This window comes from Suncus etruscus, chromosome 8 (assembly GCF_024139225.1).
Source record: "Suncus etruscus isolate mSunEtr1 chromosome 8, mSunEtr1.pri.cur, whole genome shotgun sequence".
Classification (NCBI taxonomy): Eukaryota; Metazoa; Chordata; class Mammalia; order Eulipotyphla; family Soricidae; genus Suncus; species Suncus etruscus.
In genome coordinates, this window is record NC_064855.1 from 55446153 (window position 1) to 55464720 (window position 18568).

The 18568-nt window shown below is 37.5% G+C and overlaps 1 protein-coding gene across 1 annotated transcript in view; it reads right to left on the reverse strand.

Moving 5' to 3' along the window:
* STOML3 (stomatin like 3) overlaps positions 1–18568 on the reverse strand; it is a 39379-nt gene that overhangs the window by 7488 nt on the left and 13323 nt on the right. The window contains exons 3-6 of the mRNA XM_049778472.1: positions 9706–9851; positions 5583–5676; positions 2804–2970; positions 2649–2721 (exon numbers count right to left, since the gene is read on the reverse strand). Coding sequence (XP_049634429.1) covers positions 2649–2721; positions 2804–2970; positions 5583–5676; positions 9706–9851 — 480 coding nt within the window. The remainder of the gene's footprint in view (positions 1–2648; positions 2722–2803; positions 2971–5582; positions 5677–9705; positions 9852–18568) is intronic.

Below are 18568 nucleotides of genomic sequence, written 5' to 3' on the forward strand. Positions count from 1 at the left end.
GTTTCTAGTTCTTTACTGATCCAGGGACTGATCCTCATGCATGTGAAGCATGTTTGGTCATGTCTTCTAGCTATTTTACATATTATTTTCATAAATCTATAAATGTTTTTGAGATAATCTTTGATACATATACCTATAACTTTGGTCACTTAATTTTACCTTTAACATTGGTCATTGATTTCCACTAATCAATGACTAATAAAAGTAGGGATTATAATATTTTGGTAAGAAATTTTATATATCATTTAATTTTTTTGAAAATGTTTAATTTACTTCTATACAATTGTTGAATTTCATTAATAGAAAAAGATATTTTGGGGACCAGTTTTCCTATATTAAAGGCATTCAGAGAGGTCCCAAATAATAGATTTGTTTGGACTGTAAATACTCATGACATCAAGTTTCAATTATCTTTTAATAAAACTGAAGGATCTTTGGAAATTAAATCTTAGGGTTTTGTCTGTATGACCAATCTATTAAAAAACATTTAGTTTCCGCATAAGCTGTTTTCCATTTAAAATATAATGGTTGTTCCCAGTTGTAAACATGTAATTCTTTCTGACACATGAGGTATTTGGGTTGGGGCTAGGTGAGGGAAGGTTGGGGATGTGGAAACTTTTTTCAGGAACTGGTGTGTCCTAACATTATCCTGGTCAATGATTTCTACAACAAGAATCACAATGACTACAATCACAAGATACCAACAAGATGATCCACAGCAAGATGATCCACCAGATGCCGACACCAGTTCATTTAATATTACTGTTACTATTATTGTGCTATTTGCTTTCCAGAAAAGAAAGATATTTTTAGGTTAAGAACCATGCCGAGGTGCTCTCTTCTATTTGATCTTTAAACCTTTCTGAACTTTCGAGAAAAAAACTAATGCCTAATTTACTGCATTCTTGTTAGGTTACTGGGAATGAAAAATAGCCTTTCAGGCCTTTCACTTCCTGGCCAGGGTCCTAGGAAAAACCACCAGACTTTTCTGAGCCCCACACCCCAATTACCTAATAGTGTGGGGATTTAATGTGATTTAACATAGTATGAAACAGTGCCTGAATTGAGTGTTCAACAAGTGGCAGCTCTTAGTACTAGTGCTTTTATTATTAAGAGTCATTTACAAAAGCAGAGGTTTTCCATTAGCAATTTGGCTTGTTTCCCTCTTGCTCCTTGGACATTCTGAGATAACTCATCAGCCCCAGAGACAAGTATGACGAGAGTAGTTATCCTGGGACATTAAAAGGTAAATCTTCTGGGAAAATTCATTAAAAAGATGCTTTTCTCTGTAGTCTGCCAACTTATTCTACCCTTCACCAATCCAATTTTATTCTAACTTAAAATGTTGTTCCCACTAGAAAGGGATTATCTTAGTTCTACTATAACTCAGTCCAATGAGTCTAACATTTCTGTCTTCACAAACTCACAGGATCCTCCATATTTAGTTCTTTTTCATTCTTTTTCTCTGAGGCCCCTTATAAAATTGGGCAAGTTAATTAACTACCAGTAGAAATGGACTCTTCTCCTTTTGGAGCTTTTCAGATTTTTTCATAACAAATATTTTAATACTGACTATAGTGTGTGACCAAGTGCTGTATACACAGAGTATCAAGTTAAATTGGAAATACAGTGGTTTTACATCAAAGCATCAAAAAAAGAAGGAAGAATATTGCAAATGTAGATCTAACAACCACATTTTTTATGGTGTGTTCAAAGATATTACTTGAACTGCCTCTCCAAGACTATTATGGTTTATCATAAATTGTGATTATCATAATTGTGAAATTGTGATTAGGTTTTGTGATTCAAAAGCAAATGCTATCAATCTCATGTAGTTCAAGTAAAAACAATCTAAAAGAAGTGAGGGGTAGTCAATATCTTATTTCTATGGAGTTATATTATCTGGTATGCCCACTGCTCCCAACCAAAATCTCATTTTTCTATAACTTGAATGATTAGGAGCATTTTTTATTCTAAGTGATAGGAAAGAATATAAATAAATTCCATATTTTACAAAAGGATTTTTAGAATGGCTTCCAGCTCTCTATTTTTTAAATCTACTCACTGGGAAAATAAATTACTTTTCATTCTTCAGAGTTAAAATTTAAAAAATCAGTTCTTTTCCTCAAGGATCTTCTTTCCTTCCATAAGTTAATAACCTTATTATACTGTGGTTTAGTGATATTTGGGGGGTAGGGGGGTTTGAGCCACTTCCAGTGGTGTACAAGGGATTACTCTCTGTGGTATTCAGGAAATCATATGATGCTGGCAATCAACTGCTTAGCCCATTCAGCTGTCTCACTGGCTTTGTCATCAACCTTAATTATTTTCTTCCTCCTCTCATTCATTCTTCACTGTTTTAGTGATACTGGTAACAACTGTCATCCAACCAGTAGGTAGCCCTTCTCCACTGACATTCTCAGAGGGAGTGTTAGAAAATAGATCTAGATTTCAAACCCTAACGTGTGGTCTAGTGCTCATTCCTGTTAATTGGCATCAGAACCCAGTCCCCTTCATGTGTATACAAAGTCAAAGCTTCCTGTTCGTTTTCTTTGCCTCTCTACTGGTTATTTGAGGGAAGGTATGGGTATCTGCATTAGTAGTAGGTGTCCATGATCTTTGTCAAGAGCAGTATAATGTCCTCTTACCTGGGCCTTTGGCTTTGTCAGCTTGAATACGCCCCAGTCTGAATACAACAGCACGTTCATACTCTTTAATGATCTAAGAGATTAAGGGAGAGCATTTAGTCTTAATAGTTCATCAGTTCCTACTGAGAGATAAATTTATTTTCCCAGGGCATTACCTTCAGGCACATCCATATTGAGATGGGGAAGGTAATGATCATCAACAGCAGAGAAAGGGAAAACAGAATCCAGCCACACACACCAAGCCCTTTACTGTTGGTGCCTAGGAAATGAAAAAGAAGCAAGTCTGTCACTGATGTATTGCTTAGCAAGGTCATCCAGTTGCCTGTGAAGGAAATTCAGTGGGCTGGGTAAACCTGTTGGTACCGATGACACAACACCATTCATTTATATCCCTGATTGCAGGAAACACTCAGAAACACATGGATTCATATGTGAGCACACAAATACATCAACAGAAAATATTCATGCATTTAAATTATAATTGACATGTCCCAGAAAAATGGAATCATTATCAATAATCATAATTGCCATGATGCATTTATAAAGGGCAGCCATAGCTTGCTGTTCTCAAAATACACTTAAGAAAGTGTGTTAGAATCACTGAAATGCCATTTTATTTTAAGAGGTGCCTCCCCAGCAGTCCTATCATACCCGATAGTTTGGGTATGGAAAGAATTGGGTTCCAGGAATTGAACTTGAGGTATTATGCACTCAGCCCTTTAAGTTATATCTCCAGTTTCTGGTCCTATTTTAAAATGGCACCTAGGTCCCTAGAATTCTCTGGGTAAAAATCAAAACAAAAACCTCTGATTTTGGTGAGTAGATAAAATTATAGACAAAAATATAACCATTTTGTAGGTCTTTTAGGTGTGTGTTTCTGGACCTGTCTTCTAAATCAATGGTGTTGCCTTAAGGAAATCACTCCAACTTTCTGAGTACTCAACCTTGAAGTATTTTATAAGGATAAAATAAAATTTTTATTAGATACCCGATTTATGATTTAATATCTACATTAGTACCTGGATAATACTACCTTTATTCCCCATTTAACAGAATTATTGCTATGATAGGGACTCATTAGAACTTGTGGCTGCTTTTGTGGAATTTTGTTTCATTGAATTATTACATAAGATACATTTTTTCTAACACAATTATTATTACAGTAGCTTTGCAATTTAAATCACATTGTTTTGCTAAATTCATATCCAACTATAAGTACCTAAAACATATAAATGTAATCATATTAATTACATAAATTCTCAAGTCAAAGTTCTTATTTGCCAAACGTGTAGTTCTGGCTGACTTTTTTATTTTAGGACATTTTTATACTCATGAGTCATCCTCTTCTCCTTTTCCTTCTTCATCTCCACCTCCTTCTTTTTTTTCTCCTCCTCCTCTTCCTCCTCTTCCTCCTCCCCTTCTTTCACTTTTTCCTCATTCTCCTCTCTTTTTGATTGTTGGGCCAGATCTGGCTGTCCAGATTCTGTGCTCGGGGTTCCCTCTCATGGTGTCAGGACTTGAATCTGGGTTGACTGCATGGAAGGCTACCATCTTAAGTGTAATACAAGCTTTCCAGACTCAAGTATCATTTAAAAAAATCAGCTTAGATATATAGATTGTATTTTGTTATAAATAATATCACTCAGTAAATGTCTACAGTTAAAAAAAACTGAAAAAACTTGATATATTTTCATATCATTACATATATATCTACTTCACTCTCCTTAATTGTTACCTCTCCTATCCTTAATCCGTATCTCAATTTATTCTGTCACTCTTTCCCTAGTCGACATTAAGGTCACCTGCAATTTTCCCTGTAATCAAGGCTGCAGTAAGGACCTTTGTCTAAGCCTGCCTGGGACAATTTACATTCTCCTGAAATCATGAGAACAGAATTTAGAAGGCAGTGCAGTTTCTGCCACCTTTGGTGGTTCTTTGCCTGCCAGTTCTGTAGAATTTGTGCTGCAAACAATGGGGGAGTTCCAGGGCTGTGACTAGTGCAACATACACAGACAGCTGGGACCAACAAGCTGCCAGCCACTCTTTATGCCCTGAATAAACCCAATTTCCAGAGCTGCTACAGACTTAACACCCAGCTGCACAAGCTAGTGCGTGTAACAGATAAAATCATTCTGACCTCCAGGAGCTCCTTGGGGTCCCATCCGCCCTTGCATCACTACAGTCAGACCAGGATCTGAGAGTCTAAATGTGCTGAGTGAAACAAGAGATGAAGATGTGATTAATCTTCCAAGATTTACACCTGTGTATTAGAATTACCAAACACACTGCTGCTGCTGTGAGAATTGTGGAGCCTGAGGGTGTTATTAACTCAGTTAAAGTGGAGCTGGAAGCTTCTTGCTGGCTTCCTTGCAAACTCAGCAGCTTAGACTGTGAATTCAAGCAGCACAGTGGGGAGAAGAAAAAGCACCAGCTGAGGCTTCCAGCAGACCCAGTCTTTCAGATATTACTCCATTCCCACCTCTATGCCCTCTTGAAGTTCAAACCAGGATGCAGCGGTGCTAAAATGTGGGCAGGATTCCTAATTCTGAAAGATGACAGGAATTTTATTAAAAGGAGGCTGCAAAAATACCCTATATCTTTCTGGTTCAACCTGCACAAGGTTTTTGTGAAGTCTCCTTATATTTTGTTTTTGTGTGGAAGCTAATTATTGTTTTGGAGCCACACCTGGAAGTGATCAGGGGTTGCTTTTGGTTCTGTGCTTGGGGTTATTCCTCTCAGATCTTAGGAGACCAGGAGGTGTTAAGATCAAAATTTGAACCTCCTATATCAAAAGTATGTTGTCCAATTTATTAACATAGCCCCTAGAGTTCCCCCAGTCTCACTGTAAGTAAGGGATTGCCCACACATTCTGCAAATCCACATGACCATTGTTACTGTTACTGACTTAGATAATGAGGAGAAACCAAGTGTCACCTGCAGAAGCACACCTCTGGGACTTTGATACAGAGCCTAACGACAGCTCGGAGCACCCCAGGAGACTCCGATTCCCTTTGGGACTAAGACAATACTAAAGACCAGATTGGTAAAGTGTGTGAGTTTAGAAAATACAGATGAATGATCCAAAGCACTAGCCCCATTTATTTTGGCAAATAAATGGCTTAGTCTTGTTAACTTTTTAACTATAATAAGCATTGTTGCTTTTTTGTTGTTTTGTTGTGTTGATATATTTGAAATGAATCACCATAAGTAGTTACAAAATTATTCATGATTGAGTTTCAGTTATACAATATCCATCAGTTATACAATATCCTTCACCTGTGCACATTTGCCACCACCAATTTTCCAGTTTCCCTCCAGCCCTCCCCTGTCCTCTGCCCAACTAACCCTCTATGTGCCTCTATCTATGGCAGTTATTTTTCTTCTCTCTCTATTTCTTCTTTTTTTCCCTTTTAGCCACTGTGGCTTGCAATATTTTTTCTAAAGGGATGCCATATGTATCACTTTCCCTTCATTCAACATCAGTTCTTGTCCAGAGTGACCTTTTTTTTTTTTTTTTTTTTTTTTTTTGGTTTTTGGGTTACACCTGGCGGCACTCAGGAGTTACTCTTGATTCTCTGATCAGAAGTCACTCCTCGCAGGCTCAGGGGACCATATGGGATGCTGGGATTCGAACTGGGTTTCGTCCTGTGTTGGCCGCGTGCAAGGCAAACGCCTTACCGTTGTGCTATTGCTCCGGCCCCCAGAGCGACCATTTCTAAATATTATTGCTATAGTTGTCCCTTCTCTGCCCAAAATATACTTCCCTGCTCTTTGTAGTAAGCTTCCTACCATAGACCAGTCCTCTTGCCCTGCATTTCTATGGTCTTTGGGATTTAGGTAAACAGTGTTTAAATATTAGATCAATGCTATGGTCCTTGCTCATGGTATTGTATTGGGGTAAATAATTACTTTCTCTCTAAGCAAAAATTATGTACCAAGACATTTAAAATACCCAAATATTGAAGCAGGAGCAATAGTATAGTGAGTAAGGTGCTTGTCTTACATGTTGTCAACATGGGTTTAATCCCAAACATTACATATGGTCTCCCAAGCTCAGCCAGGATTAAGACCTGAACACTGCCTAGTATAACCTAAAACAAACAAACAAACAAACAAAAAAACAAGTCAAATAGAATGTTGAGCATTACCCATCAGAGAGATGAAAATTAAACCACAATAAGAGTTTCAAGTATAGCTTGCAGAATCATTATACTGTTGTACTTATATACTGACAAAAATTGGTGCACTAGTTTTGGAGAACTATTTGTAATTCTCTAATAAAGCTAAATATGTATCTACTTTATAACTCAGTATTCAGCTTCTTGGTATAACTCGAGAGAAATGAGTTAATTACAGTGAAAAATATTCAAGATTATTTAATATAATGTTATTCCTACATATAAGAAATGAATAATTAGCAAGCTAAATTCAATAATAGAATAAATAGGGGCAGGAGAGATAGTACAGCAGTGTTTGCCTTGCAAGCAGCCAACCAGGACCTAAGGAGATTGGTTCGAATCCCGGCATCCCATGTGGTCCCTCGTGCCTGCCAGGAGCAGATAGTCAAGAGTAACCCCTGGCCACCTCCGGGTGTGGCCCAAAAAACAAAATAATAATAATAATAATAATAGAATAAATAAGTAATGTTATAGCATATTCATATAAATATTCCAGCATTTCTCTTTACTCATAAGGACTAGATACATTCTAATACTTCAGTGGATGCCTACAACTGTGGACTGTATATATAAATATGTAAATATATACATGTAATTTAAAATATTAATAAATATATATGTAATTTAAAATAATAATAAAATTCATAAAATTGACACAATGAGCCTCAATGATCATACAGTGGAAAGGTCACCTTTCTTGCACATAGCTGATCCTAGTTAAACAAAAAACACAGACATGGTTTTCAGAGATCACCAAGAATGATTACTGAGCATTGCCAACTATGGCCAAAACACCGATAAAATAAAGTAGAATAAGTAACAACCAAAATTAATGATAATTATAACAATGATAAAATATAAACTGTAATAAAAGTTATATGAAAGTGGTTCTTTCAACATTTTATTATTTTACTTCAGGAGATAATATTTTATAGTGTTTGAAACTATGGGAAGCAAAACTTGCATGAGTGGATGATTGCTTTTCTCAGAAGAAAAAGAGATGGGGCTGTGAAGATAGCTCAAAAGAATATACATATGGGGGCCGGAGAGATAGCATAGAGGGTAAGGAGTTTGCCTTTCATGCAGAAGGTCATCGGTTGGAATCCCGGCGTCCCATATGGTCCCCCGAGCCTGTCAGGAGCGATTTCTGAGCACAGAGCCAGAAGTAACCCCTGAGCGGTGCCGGGTGTGACCCAAAAACCAAAACCAAACCAAAACAAAACAAAACAATATACATATGCTTTATAAGAACAAATACCATATATATATATATATATATATACATATATATATATATATATATATACACACACACACACACAAAGTTTTAGGTTTGATCCCCAACACTTGTTTGGTCTCTCAGTCACTGCTGTTAAAAAACATATTAATTATGAGTCCTGAATGGAGGTGGATGATAGCTAGATGAATGGATGGAGGGGCCTTTCTCTGATGGCCCAGGCCACATGCCTGCAACTCCCTCCAGCTGGCGTGTCTGAGGGTTCAGGATAGTCACGAAGAAATGATCCACAGGCAGTCAGATTTCAGGAGACATATACTTTGTTAAGGCCCTAGCCACCATGTGTGGATCCTAAACTTTAAACCTTTTAAGCCTGCTCCATAAGTAGCCTTGCATTCTAATCTGTCTCTACCAGCCACCTCTCTTGCTGAATCTTCTCTCTCCCCTCCCCCTGAATCTCTCCCTCTTTTGTTTGGTCCTGGTAACCTCTTAAAAATTACTGGCTTTGTCCTAGGCCTGAACAGTTTCTTATAGCCAGCCTGAGTTCCAAAATGTCAAACCAGCAACACTGGCAAGCATTGCTGAGAGTGTCACAGCAGTTCCAGGCACTGCTAGGGAACCCAGAAGGAAGGAAGAGAGGAAGAAAGGAGGGAATAAGGGAAGGAGGAAGGGAGGGAGGGAGAGAGAGAGAGAGAAATGAGGGAGGGAAGAGAGGGAGGAGGAAGGAAGGGTGGGGAAAAAAGGGAAAGGAGGGAGGGGGAAGGAGGGATGGGAAGAATAGAGGAAGGAAAGGAATGGAAGAAGAAAGAAAGGAAAAGGAGAGAAGGGTCAGAGTAATAGTACAGCAGGTTGGGTGTTTGCTTTGGACACAGCCAATGAGGTTCAAGGTTGGATCCTTGGTACCCCATATGGTCTCATGAGTCTGCCAGGAGTGACCCCAAATTGTAAAGCCAGGAGTAATCCCTGAGCACTTCTAGGTGTGAGCTCCCCTAAAAACAAAATAATCATCACAAAATGTCTGCACATTATTGGGGCCAAAGTAATAGTACAGCAGGTAGGGTATTAGCCTTGCATGTGGCAGGTTCAACTCTGATCTCCAGTATTCTGTCTGGTCCCCAAGCTTTGTTGGGAGTTATTTCTCAGTGCAGAGCCAGGAGTAACCTATGAGTATTTTTGTGTGTAGCCAAAAGAAAAAAATAAAAAAGGAAAAGAGGAAGCAGGTGACCAATTGTGTGTGAGCAACACAGGAAAGTGTGTAACCCCTGGTGAGCATTACAACCAAGCATGAGGGCAAACCCTGGCATTACAACAAGAGTGAGGGGAATGGAGGGGGAGATTTTCAAAGAGATTGTTCACACAGATATAAACATAATGTGGTGTTTTTGTTTGTTTTTTGGGGGTCCACACTTGGTGGCATACAGGGGTTACTCCTGGCATGCTCGGGGGACCACATGGAATGCTGGGAACTGAACCCGAGTCTGACTTGTGATGAACCTGGATTCGCTGCATGCAAGGCAAAAGCCCTGCCTCTCTGCTGTCACTCCAGCTCTGTGAACATAATATTTTATTATTTATTTTTTATTATTGTTATTATTATAAATTATTATTTATTTTAATAGCGCTATCCTACACTGTTTAATACCTTAGACCCTTCCCACTCTGCTTCAGCATTGAAGCATTGCCAGTATAACTCAGACTCTGGATGCCACTCTTCTGGCATCTTGCCACAAGGTGTCCTGCCCTGCAGTGTCCTCATGACAAAATTCCAGGGAAACTCCATAGGAATTCCTATAGGAATAGGCCAAACACAAAAGCTTCTCCTCAGTTTGTCCTGCCTGTGTCTCAGATATCAAGCTTCATACACACATATACACACCACCACATGATACTATACGTGCCACACACAAATCATATAAAACCACACCACACACATAACACATTTTATATATATATATATATATATATATATATATATCATCTATACCACATCTATATCGCATCACATCACTTCACACCATATATAGCAGACACACACCATATTGTAGTATACCAATACATCCCACATCATATCACAATACAATCAGCACCTCATACATACCACATCACACTGCCTACACCATACCACATACCTCACACAACAAATAACACAAATTATATGAATATACCACATCACATCATGTACACAATACCATACACCACATCACACAATATTGCAACATACACAAGACCTCTTATTACAAGCTCTCAGCACATCTGAAATTCAGTGTTTCAAGTGACAGGTCTCCAGCAGTCTCTCACTTCTAGTTTGGAGGAAGAATCTACAGGCTAATGCATACAACCCTGGGGAGGGATCACTGCATCTCCAAACCTGTTGCTTTTCAAGGGCCTGAATGTCTGTCTCTCAGCTCTGGGCACACCAGTCTCCTCTCTCACTCAGACTCAGACTCACACCATCACCTTCTTTTAGGAAGATTTTTCACTTTTCCCTCATCTGTGAGAGGGATTTACTCTTAATCACTAACATACTCTCTATGTCACTCTTCATGGCTCATTGTAGTATTTAGTTCACAGTGTGTCTTCCCCATAGACTCTTGATTCTTGTGGAGCAGGCATTTTCTTTTCCTTTCCCCTTCTCTTGGTAAGAGCTGTCATAATACACTCTTACACCCTGGGTTATGGGGTTCATGTAGGGTGTTACACTGTCATGTGGGGCTGTGGAGCAGGGAGTAGAAGTCACAATCTCATTAGTGAAAGATGGGTACTCTAGCACTGAGCTCTATTCTCCAGGGCCCCAGACATTTAATTTTTATCTCTGTTTTCATTAATACCCAGTAGCTTCTGAAACTATTCATGGAATGAATGAATCGATCACAACCTGCCTTGAACTATACAAATGATGCTCAGAATCATAATGGATATATTGATGTGTTTCAGTGTTGTGTCTGGAAATAATGATCCATCATTGGAGTAGTCTCCTTTCTCTTGAGAGTCAATTAACCTTAAATCAATATGCTCTTGCATTTTCCCCTCCATTCCCACTGCTTTACTTTACATTCAGAACAGGCCATTATGAGAAGGAAAATAAAGAGAAATTTTTTTCTTGCATCATTCACCTCTCTATCATCTTAGTTTTTCCATTTGAAACAATAGCAAAGTATAAATTCTTATCTTTAAATTTTATGGCCTAGATATTTGTGATTGTATTATTTTCAGCAGTAATAAATAAAAAAGCCTAAGAGAATGGAAGGATAATTAAGCAAACACTGATCAATCTATTGACACATTATTAAATTCTGAATTTATTTTTAATTTACAAAGATGTGAGATCATTCTTACATACAATGTTAAAAGGAAAAAACTGCATGTGGGATAAGAAATTACATGGACAATCTGATGCATCTTAGCAGGAAAATAGGCTCAGAAAACATTGGAAAAATCTAGTTAAAATGTTAACAATGGTTAATTCTAAGTTGTGAAAATATGATTATTTAGCATCATTTTTTCATTTTCTTAATTTTGATATTTTATAATTTTATTTATTTATTTATTTATTTATTTATTTTTGAATTTAAAGTTGTATTTGGCAGTGCTCTGTGCTCAGGAATCACTCTTGATGGTTCTTGAGGTGTGAGGTTGACAACCACCTGGGGACTGAATTCAGTATTAGGGACCGAATCCTGGATCAGCTGCATTAAAGATTAAAAAAAGTACCTCTTGTACTTTTTCTTTGGCCTCATACTTTGTCATTTTAAATGCAATTTTAAAATTTATAAGTTAAAATGTGAGTTTAAGATAGAATTATTTGTTTCTTTAAGCAGAAAACTTCTCAGGGACAAAAATAAAAGACTGTTGAGGTAATAATCTACTCTGATCCTGAGAATATTACATGCAATAGTACTCCTAACTTTAGTTTCTTTTTAGTCTTGTGCAAATAGTTTGTATAATAGTCTCAGATACTTTCTGGTTCTTTCTCTAGATGATCATCAACTTTGAGTATCAGGCATCCCTCCGTAGGGCTAAACATTATTGTTTCATCTCCTCTTAGTCATCTTTCTTATTGCTTCTGCATCCCCTCTGCAATAGCACAAAGCCCGAGTCAAGGAACATCTTTTATGAAAAACAGGCTTGCTCTGAAGAAATACCTGACTACTCACAGTTGAGCTGAGCTAGTCTTGTTTGGAGGCAAAGTATCAAGTTCATTCCAGATATCACCATCTCAAAATTTCTGATGGCACAAGAGTTCTTTGTAAAGGTAGAGGAATCCTTTGTAAAACCAGATCCTTAAAAGACTTTTTTGTAAATTCATATCGGGAAGAACTTCTAAGATTTGCATGATCAAGATTCAATTAATTTGAAAGAGAAAGAAATAAAAAGGAAGGAAGGAAGGAAGGAAGGAAGGAAGGAAGGAAGGAAGGAAGGAAGGAAGGAAGGAAGGAAGGAAGGAAGGAAGGAAGGAAGGAAGAAAAGAAGGAAGGAAGAAAAGAAAGAGAAAGAGAAAGAGAAAAAGGAAAAGAACAGGAAAGCAAAGAAAAGAATGGAAGAAAATAAAAAAGAAAAAGCAGTGAGTAATGAGCCAGGATTCTCATTTACCCTCCTGTGGTCACTGACTTTGAAATTCGAGACATGGAGTTAGAGAAGTAATTGGCTTCTGAATTCTGGTTTAAAAAAAAAAAAACCAAAGCACACTGCATTCCAAGGATCCAGAGACACAACTCAGTGATTCCTTCATTCTCTCAACATTTATAAAATTGCTGACCTTTTCTGTCCACTAGCCAAAATAAAATAAAATAAAATAAAATAAAATAAAATAAAAAAAAATAAAAATAGGGCCCGGAGAGATAGCACAGTGGCGTTTGCCTTGCAAACAGCCAATCCAGGACCAAAGGTGGTCGGTTCGAATCCTGGTGTCCCATATGGTCCCCCGTGCCTGCCAGGAGCTATTTCTGAGCAGACTGCCAGGAGTAACCCCTGAGCACTGCCGGGTGTGGCCCAAAAACCAAAAAAAAAAAAAAATATATATATATATATATATATATATTATTTTTCTGATTTTATTTTATTATCTTGTATTCCTCTTTTTTTTCAGAGTAGTAAATTTATGACCAAACAACTCCCCCAAAATAACCCCAGTTATTAAAACAGAAAAAAAGATCAGAGAAAAGCACATCAAAACCATAATATGTCTTCTCACGCTTGTAAGCAAAGGCCAAAACAAGTGCCAGCAGTAGGTGTGGAGGAAAAAGCCCTTGTGTACTCTTGGTGGGAATGTATATTAGTTACTGCAATGAATTATGTTCATTACCACACTGTTTACATTAGCAAAGATCTGGAAACAACTATGATGGTTTGGAACAGGGCTGGAGAGACAGTACAAGGGTATCCTGCTTTGCATGCAGTTTAGTTTCCAGAAATGCATAGTTCCCCAAGCTACTCCCAAACACCGCTGAGCACTATCAAGCATGACCCCTCTCCAAAAAAAAAAAACAAACAAAAAAAGATGTGGTATGTTTACAAAATGGAATATTACGCAGCTACAAGAAAAGAGAAAACCTTGGGGTCAGAGAGATAAAGTAGGGGCAGGACACTTACCAAGCATTCCATATGGTTCCCTGAATATCATCAGTAGTGATCCTTGACTATCTCCAGTGCAGTTTTACTTACATAAATTGATAACAAGTGTGCTTGCCATTCTGAACTACTACTAACACTTTGTTGGCAGCATAGGGGAGGGAGCAGGTGGGCTATAGACACAAGGTATCATTATCATCCTTTTCTGAAGCCTCAAAAACGACTCAGTTTTCATATTTAAAAATGTGATTTTAGCAATAGAATAGCTGGTAAGTTACATCTTTGCGTATGGTAGGCCTAGGTTCAGTCACCCACATTCCATATGGCCCCTTGAGCACTACCAGGAGTATTTTCTGAGTGCAGAGCCAGGAGTAATTCCTGAGCCAATTGTTTCTGTAAAGCATAACGACAACGGCAACAAAATAACATAACAAAACAAAATATATGGGATTGGGAAGATGGATCAAAGGGAAGGAGCACATGCTTTGCACGGGAAAGCTTTCACCCTACCCTACTTGGTCTCCCCAAGCACCACAGGTTGGGATACTCCACATGAGGGTGAGGTAAAAATAGCTCTTGAGCATTAACAGGTGTTATGCCAAATCCAAAATAATAATAAAAAATGGCTATACATGATTCTACCTCAAAATTACTGTAAGATCAAAAACAGAAAATGCAAACCAAAACATTTTCTAAGACACGTAAATGTTAGTACTAGATATAATGGTTTGTACTTATATCTTACTTTTTCTTTTTCTCTGTTTTCAAGTCTCAAACATGATGCAGCTCAAACAAACTTTCCTTTTCTTTCTCCATATCAAAACTATGATTGCTAAGCCAACATGGCTTAAAACAGTGACATATATTTATATGTGTAGGGATACAATGTTCCTGCACCAAATCCATTATCAGAGTGCCAGCTCTTTCAGATCCCGGGGCCCATCTCATCTGCCCCTCCTTCACTATCCTTTACATCCCCCTATCTCCTACTTGGGAATCTCAGTTCTGAAAACAATTTTCCTGTTTTGGTTTGTTTGTATGCTTGTTTGCTTGATTTAAAAAAACATATCATAGTAAGATGAAATTTGAAAATGGATTATTTTTCAGGGACCAGAGTGATAGTAGAGTGGGTAACGTGCTTGGCGTTCATGTAGCTGGTCTGGGTTCAGTTACATGAACCCCAGGAATAAAACCTGGCACCAACAGTTTGGATCCCAAATCTCATCCCCCGAAACCCAAAATATGTTATTTTAGCTTTTCAAAATATTGTTTTCTTTAATGAAACAAAGAAGAAAAAAATAATGCAAAGATAAGTATAAATGCCACCTGAAGGTGATAATCTAGAGCAAGTAATCGCGGCTGCTTAGGAAGCAAATACCAGTAAACTAAGTGATGAATCTAGATTCCTGGGCCCTAAATAATGATAAAGACAATTTCAATATATACAGAAAGAAGACAATATATTTATCTTGAGCATATTTCAGAACTCTCTATAATACCAGAAGCCTTACTTTGCATAGTATGTCTAAAAAAACTTAAGACAGGGAAAGAGAACTCACCTACTAAATTTTCTTTATCTGGTTTCTCGGGGGAAGATGGCCCAGGATCCATCTCATACTTGAGAAGCTTTTATACTTGACCTAGTTGCATGGGTTTGGAGTCAGCCTGGACCCCAGGTAGCAATCTGGATGAGCCAGAGATAGGAGTAAGGAGAAAGGAGGAATGAGAGTGAGGGAAGTTCTTCTTTACTGAATACCCCAAGGAGCAGAGCAGTTACCCAGGTGAAGGAAGCCAGATCATGTAAACAAATAGATTCCTTCCCTGAGTTCAGACTGCCTTTGTTCATAGAGAAAATTGAAAAGAATATACTGAGGGTTCAGCTGCTTGCACAATGTCATTGTTTAATTTTCTACATCTTATACATATCATATGTCTATGAACTGTGTATAACTTTCCTACCACCATGAACTATAACTATCCATTTCACACAAGGAAATTTTATCCAATTCATTACACATACAGCAGAGAGAAATGCTTGGAAATACAAATCTAATTCTGTCTCCATTCAGTTTAATCTAACAGTCAATTGATAGATTACCTAATTCCTTGGTTCCACAGGAATTACCAATTTACCTCTTCATTCCATTCCAGTTCACTCATGTGACACTGGCCTAATTTCTTAGCAACAAAGTTGCATGGTCCTATGAGGTCTAATATTTATGTCCTCTCTACCACAGGTTTTTACATGCAGGTTCAGTAAACAAGTTTGGATAGTCTGTTTCTTCCCTTAGATTATGGATTATCTAACCACAGGTTGTGAGCCAAATTTGTTCATTTTTTTTATTTTTGTAAAGAAACTGTTACTGCTACCTATTCGTATTCATTTAGTTCTATGTCTATTTTTTACACTATAATGGGTAATTTAGTAGTGGTTATAGAAATCATGTAGAGCAAAGCCTAGACTACTATTTATCTCTATACCAAAAATTAATTGGAGACCCTGCTTACATCCTAATTTCCACGAGGATACTAACAGAATACTCCCTAGTATTGACCTGGTATCCTCCCTCCTTTTTTGTATTTGCAACTATGCAGACACATAGTTATGTTTTTAAGCACTTGCTGGATGAATGAATAAGTAATTTGTCAGAGATAATAATGCACAAGTAGCAAAGCTTTATCTTGAGTCCAGATCCCTAGACTCCTATCCCCAGAGTTCTTCTTTCATCATACCCTTTGGAATCAAAGACACTTTTGAACTCTTCCAATACTGAGAAAACCAATTTTCAATGTTCTGGTATTATATTTCTCTTCTCAATATTTCACATCATTACTTATTTTCCTTTGTGTGAAAACAAAATAATACAAATCAAACTCTGTCTTTACAGGACATTATTTTGTTTGTTTGTTTTGGGGTCACACCCAGCAGTGCTCAGGAGTTAATCCTGGCTCTCCACTCCTGGCAGACTCAGGGGACCATATGGGATGCTAGAGACCAACCCCAGGTCAGCTGCATGCAAGGCAAATGTCCTACATGTTGTGCTATTGCTCTGGACCCTTTTATAGGCCATCTATCCTTTTCAGTCTTTCTTCTTTAAATATATAGTTATTTTCTTCTTAGCAAGTTCATTTAAAAAAAGCCTCACAGACTGTGGAGTACTTTTGCTAACTACTCAATGATCCTAATTGCCTTATTTATAAACTCAATTACAGTAATATCCAGAGCTGTTGGTGATAGCCTTCAGTTATAAGAATTAATATTGTTTTGTATATTTCTTTAGATGTATTTCTTAACAGCTATAATTATTAGTGTGTATTTCCTTATGTAGAGGTAACTTTTCCCATCTCTTTTTTGGATTTGTTTAGTAGGAAATTCTAGTAGATAAGTTTCTCTTGGGGTCTGAGTTCATGCTAGAACCAGGTTACAGGATTGTTTAGCTTGTTATTTTACCCCCATATACACCAGTAGTATCATGTGGCATTATTCCTTTTTGTATAAGAACATTAAAATGGGGAAATATTACATATAGAGAGAAGTTCTTATCTAATAGGAATAGGAACTCATAAATTTTATAGGAGGGTCTTTCACACAGAACATTTGTCATAGTGACTTGAATTATGCCTCAGTTGATCAAACATTAACCATCTGGTCCAGAATTTTGGAGCCCATCTTTGGAACCCACATGGTTTTTTGCATCACCACCATTAATCAAACTTCCACTGGGGGAGACCTAATAACACCCAAGCAAAGACTAGCTCCAAGGTGGGTTCATATGACACTCTGAAGACTAGAAAACAGTAACAACTTGTTTTCAGGGTAGATTTCCACCTAATGTTGAGATGAAATTAGAAGATTATCTATGATATCCTGGCTTTGACATAAGATCTATGCAAAAACAAAGATATCTATTTATAAAAGTCTAATTGCAACAACTGTGGTTGAGAAGAACTTTTACTGGAACCATGAAGAAAGACCTTGGGGTTAGACGATTAGTATGCCAGAGTCTGCAGTTGGTCTTATGACAGGATGCTTAATGGGCAGGGACACCATAATGTAGGCCAATAGTTTTTACTTCCTAATATCCCCAATGTTTGCTGTGCCTATGGAAAAAAAACCAACAAATCCTTTAAAAATATTTTTTTATCTTATAGATAGAGGCTCCTGCTTTTTTCATAGATCCTTGGGACGTTAATTACTTTGTTTTTGATTTCTCTATAAGATCAAGAAGAAAAAAGAAGAGGATGGGAGCCAGGGGTCAGTGACTCAGTTACATTGGTGGAGACAAAAAATGACAGAACTAAATACCTAAGCTAAAGTCAACAATAATAGAATCAAGAGATCAAAACTATAACAATATAAACTTAAAGTGGTTCAAACTGTAATACTATACAATTAAAGTGGTCCTGTTATAGTGGCAGGCCCGGGGGCTAAGAATAGTGGTATAGGATGTACAATGGAAACATTGGTGGAGGGAAGTCAACACTGGTGGTGGGGATGGCCCTAGCTCACTGTCACTGTATGCCTGAAATCCAACTATGAAGGACTTTGTAAATCACAATGGTATCAATAAAATGAAAAAAGGAAGGATTTGGAGATCAGGATTATTGATTAAAACTAATGTATACAGGGATGGAGAAAATAACTCAATGGACTGAGCAGATGCTTTGTATGTAGAAGAACTGTGTTTGATCCCAATATTAGATAGTCGCTCAAGCATCATAAGGACTGACCCATGAACACAGAGCTGCAAGTAGTCCCTGAGTATTATATAGTGTGGTTCAAAAAATCTAAACCTAAAGCAAAACAACCATACATAAACATGCACAGGGTAAGTTACTATCTAAACTAGGGCATTTTTCTTTTTATTATTCATTCTCATTGCTCCTTGAGTGGGGTTTGGGGTGAAACATCAGTGTCAGGCCTTGGGTTTACTCTG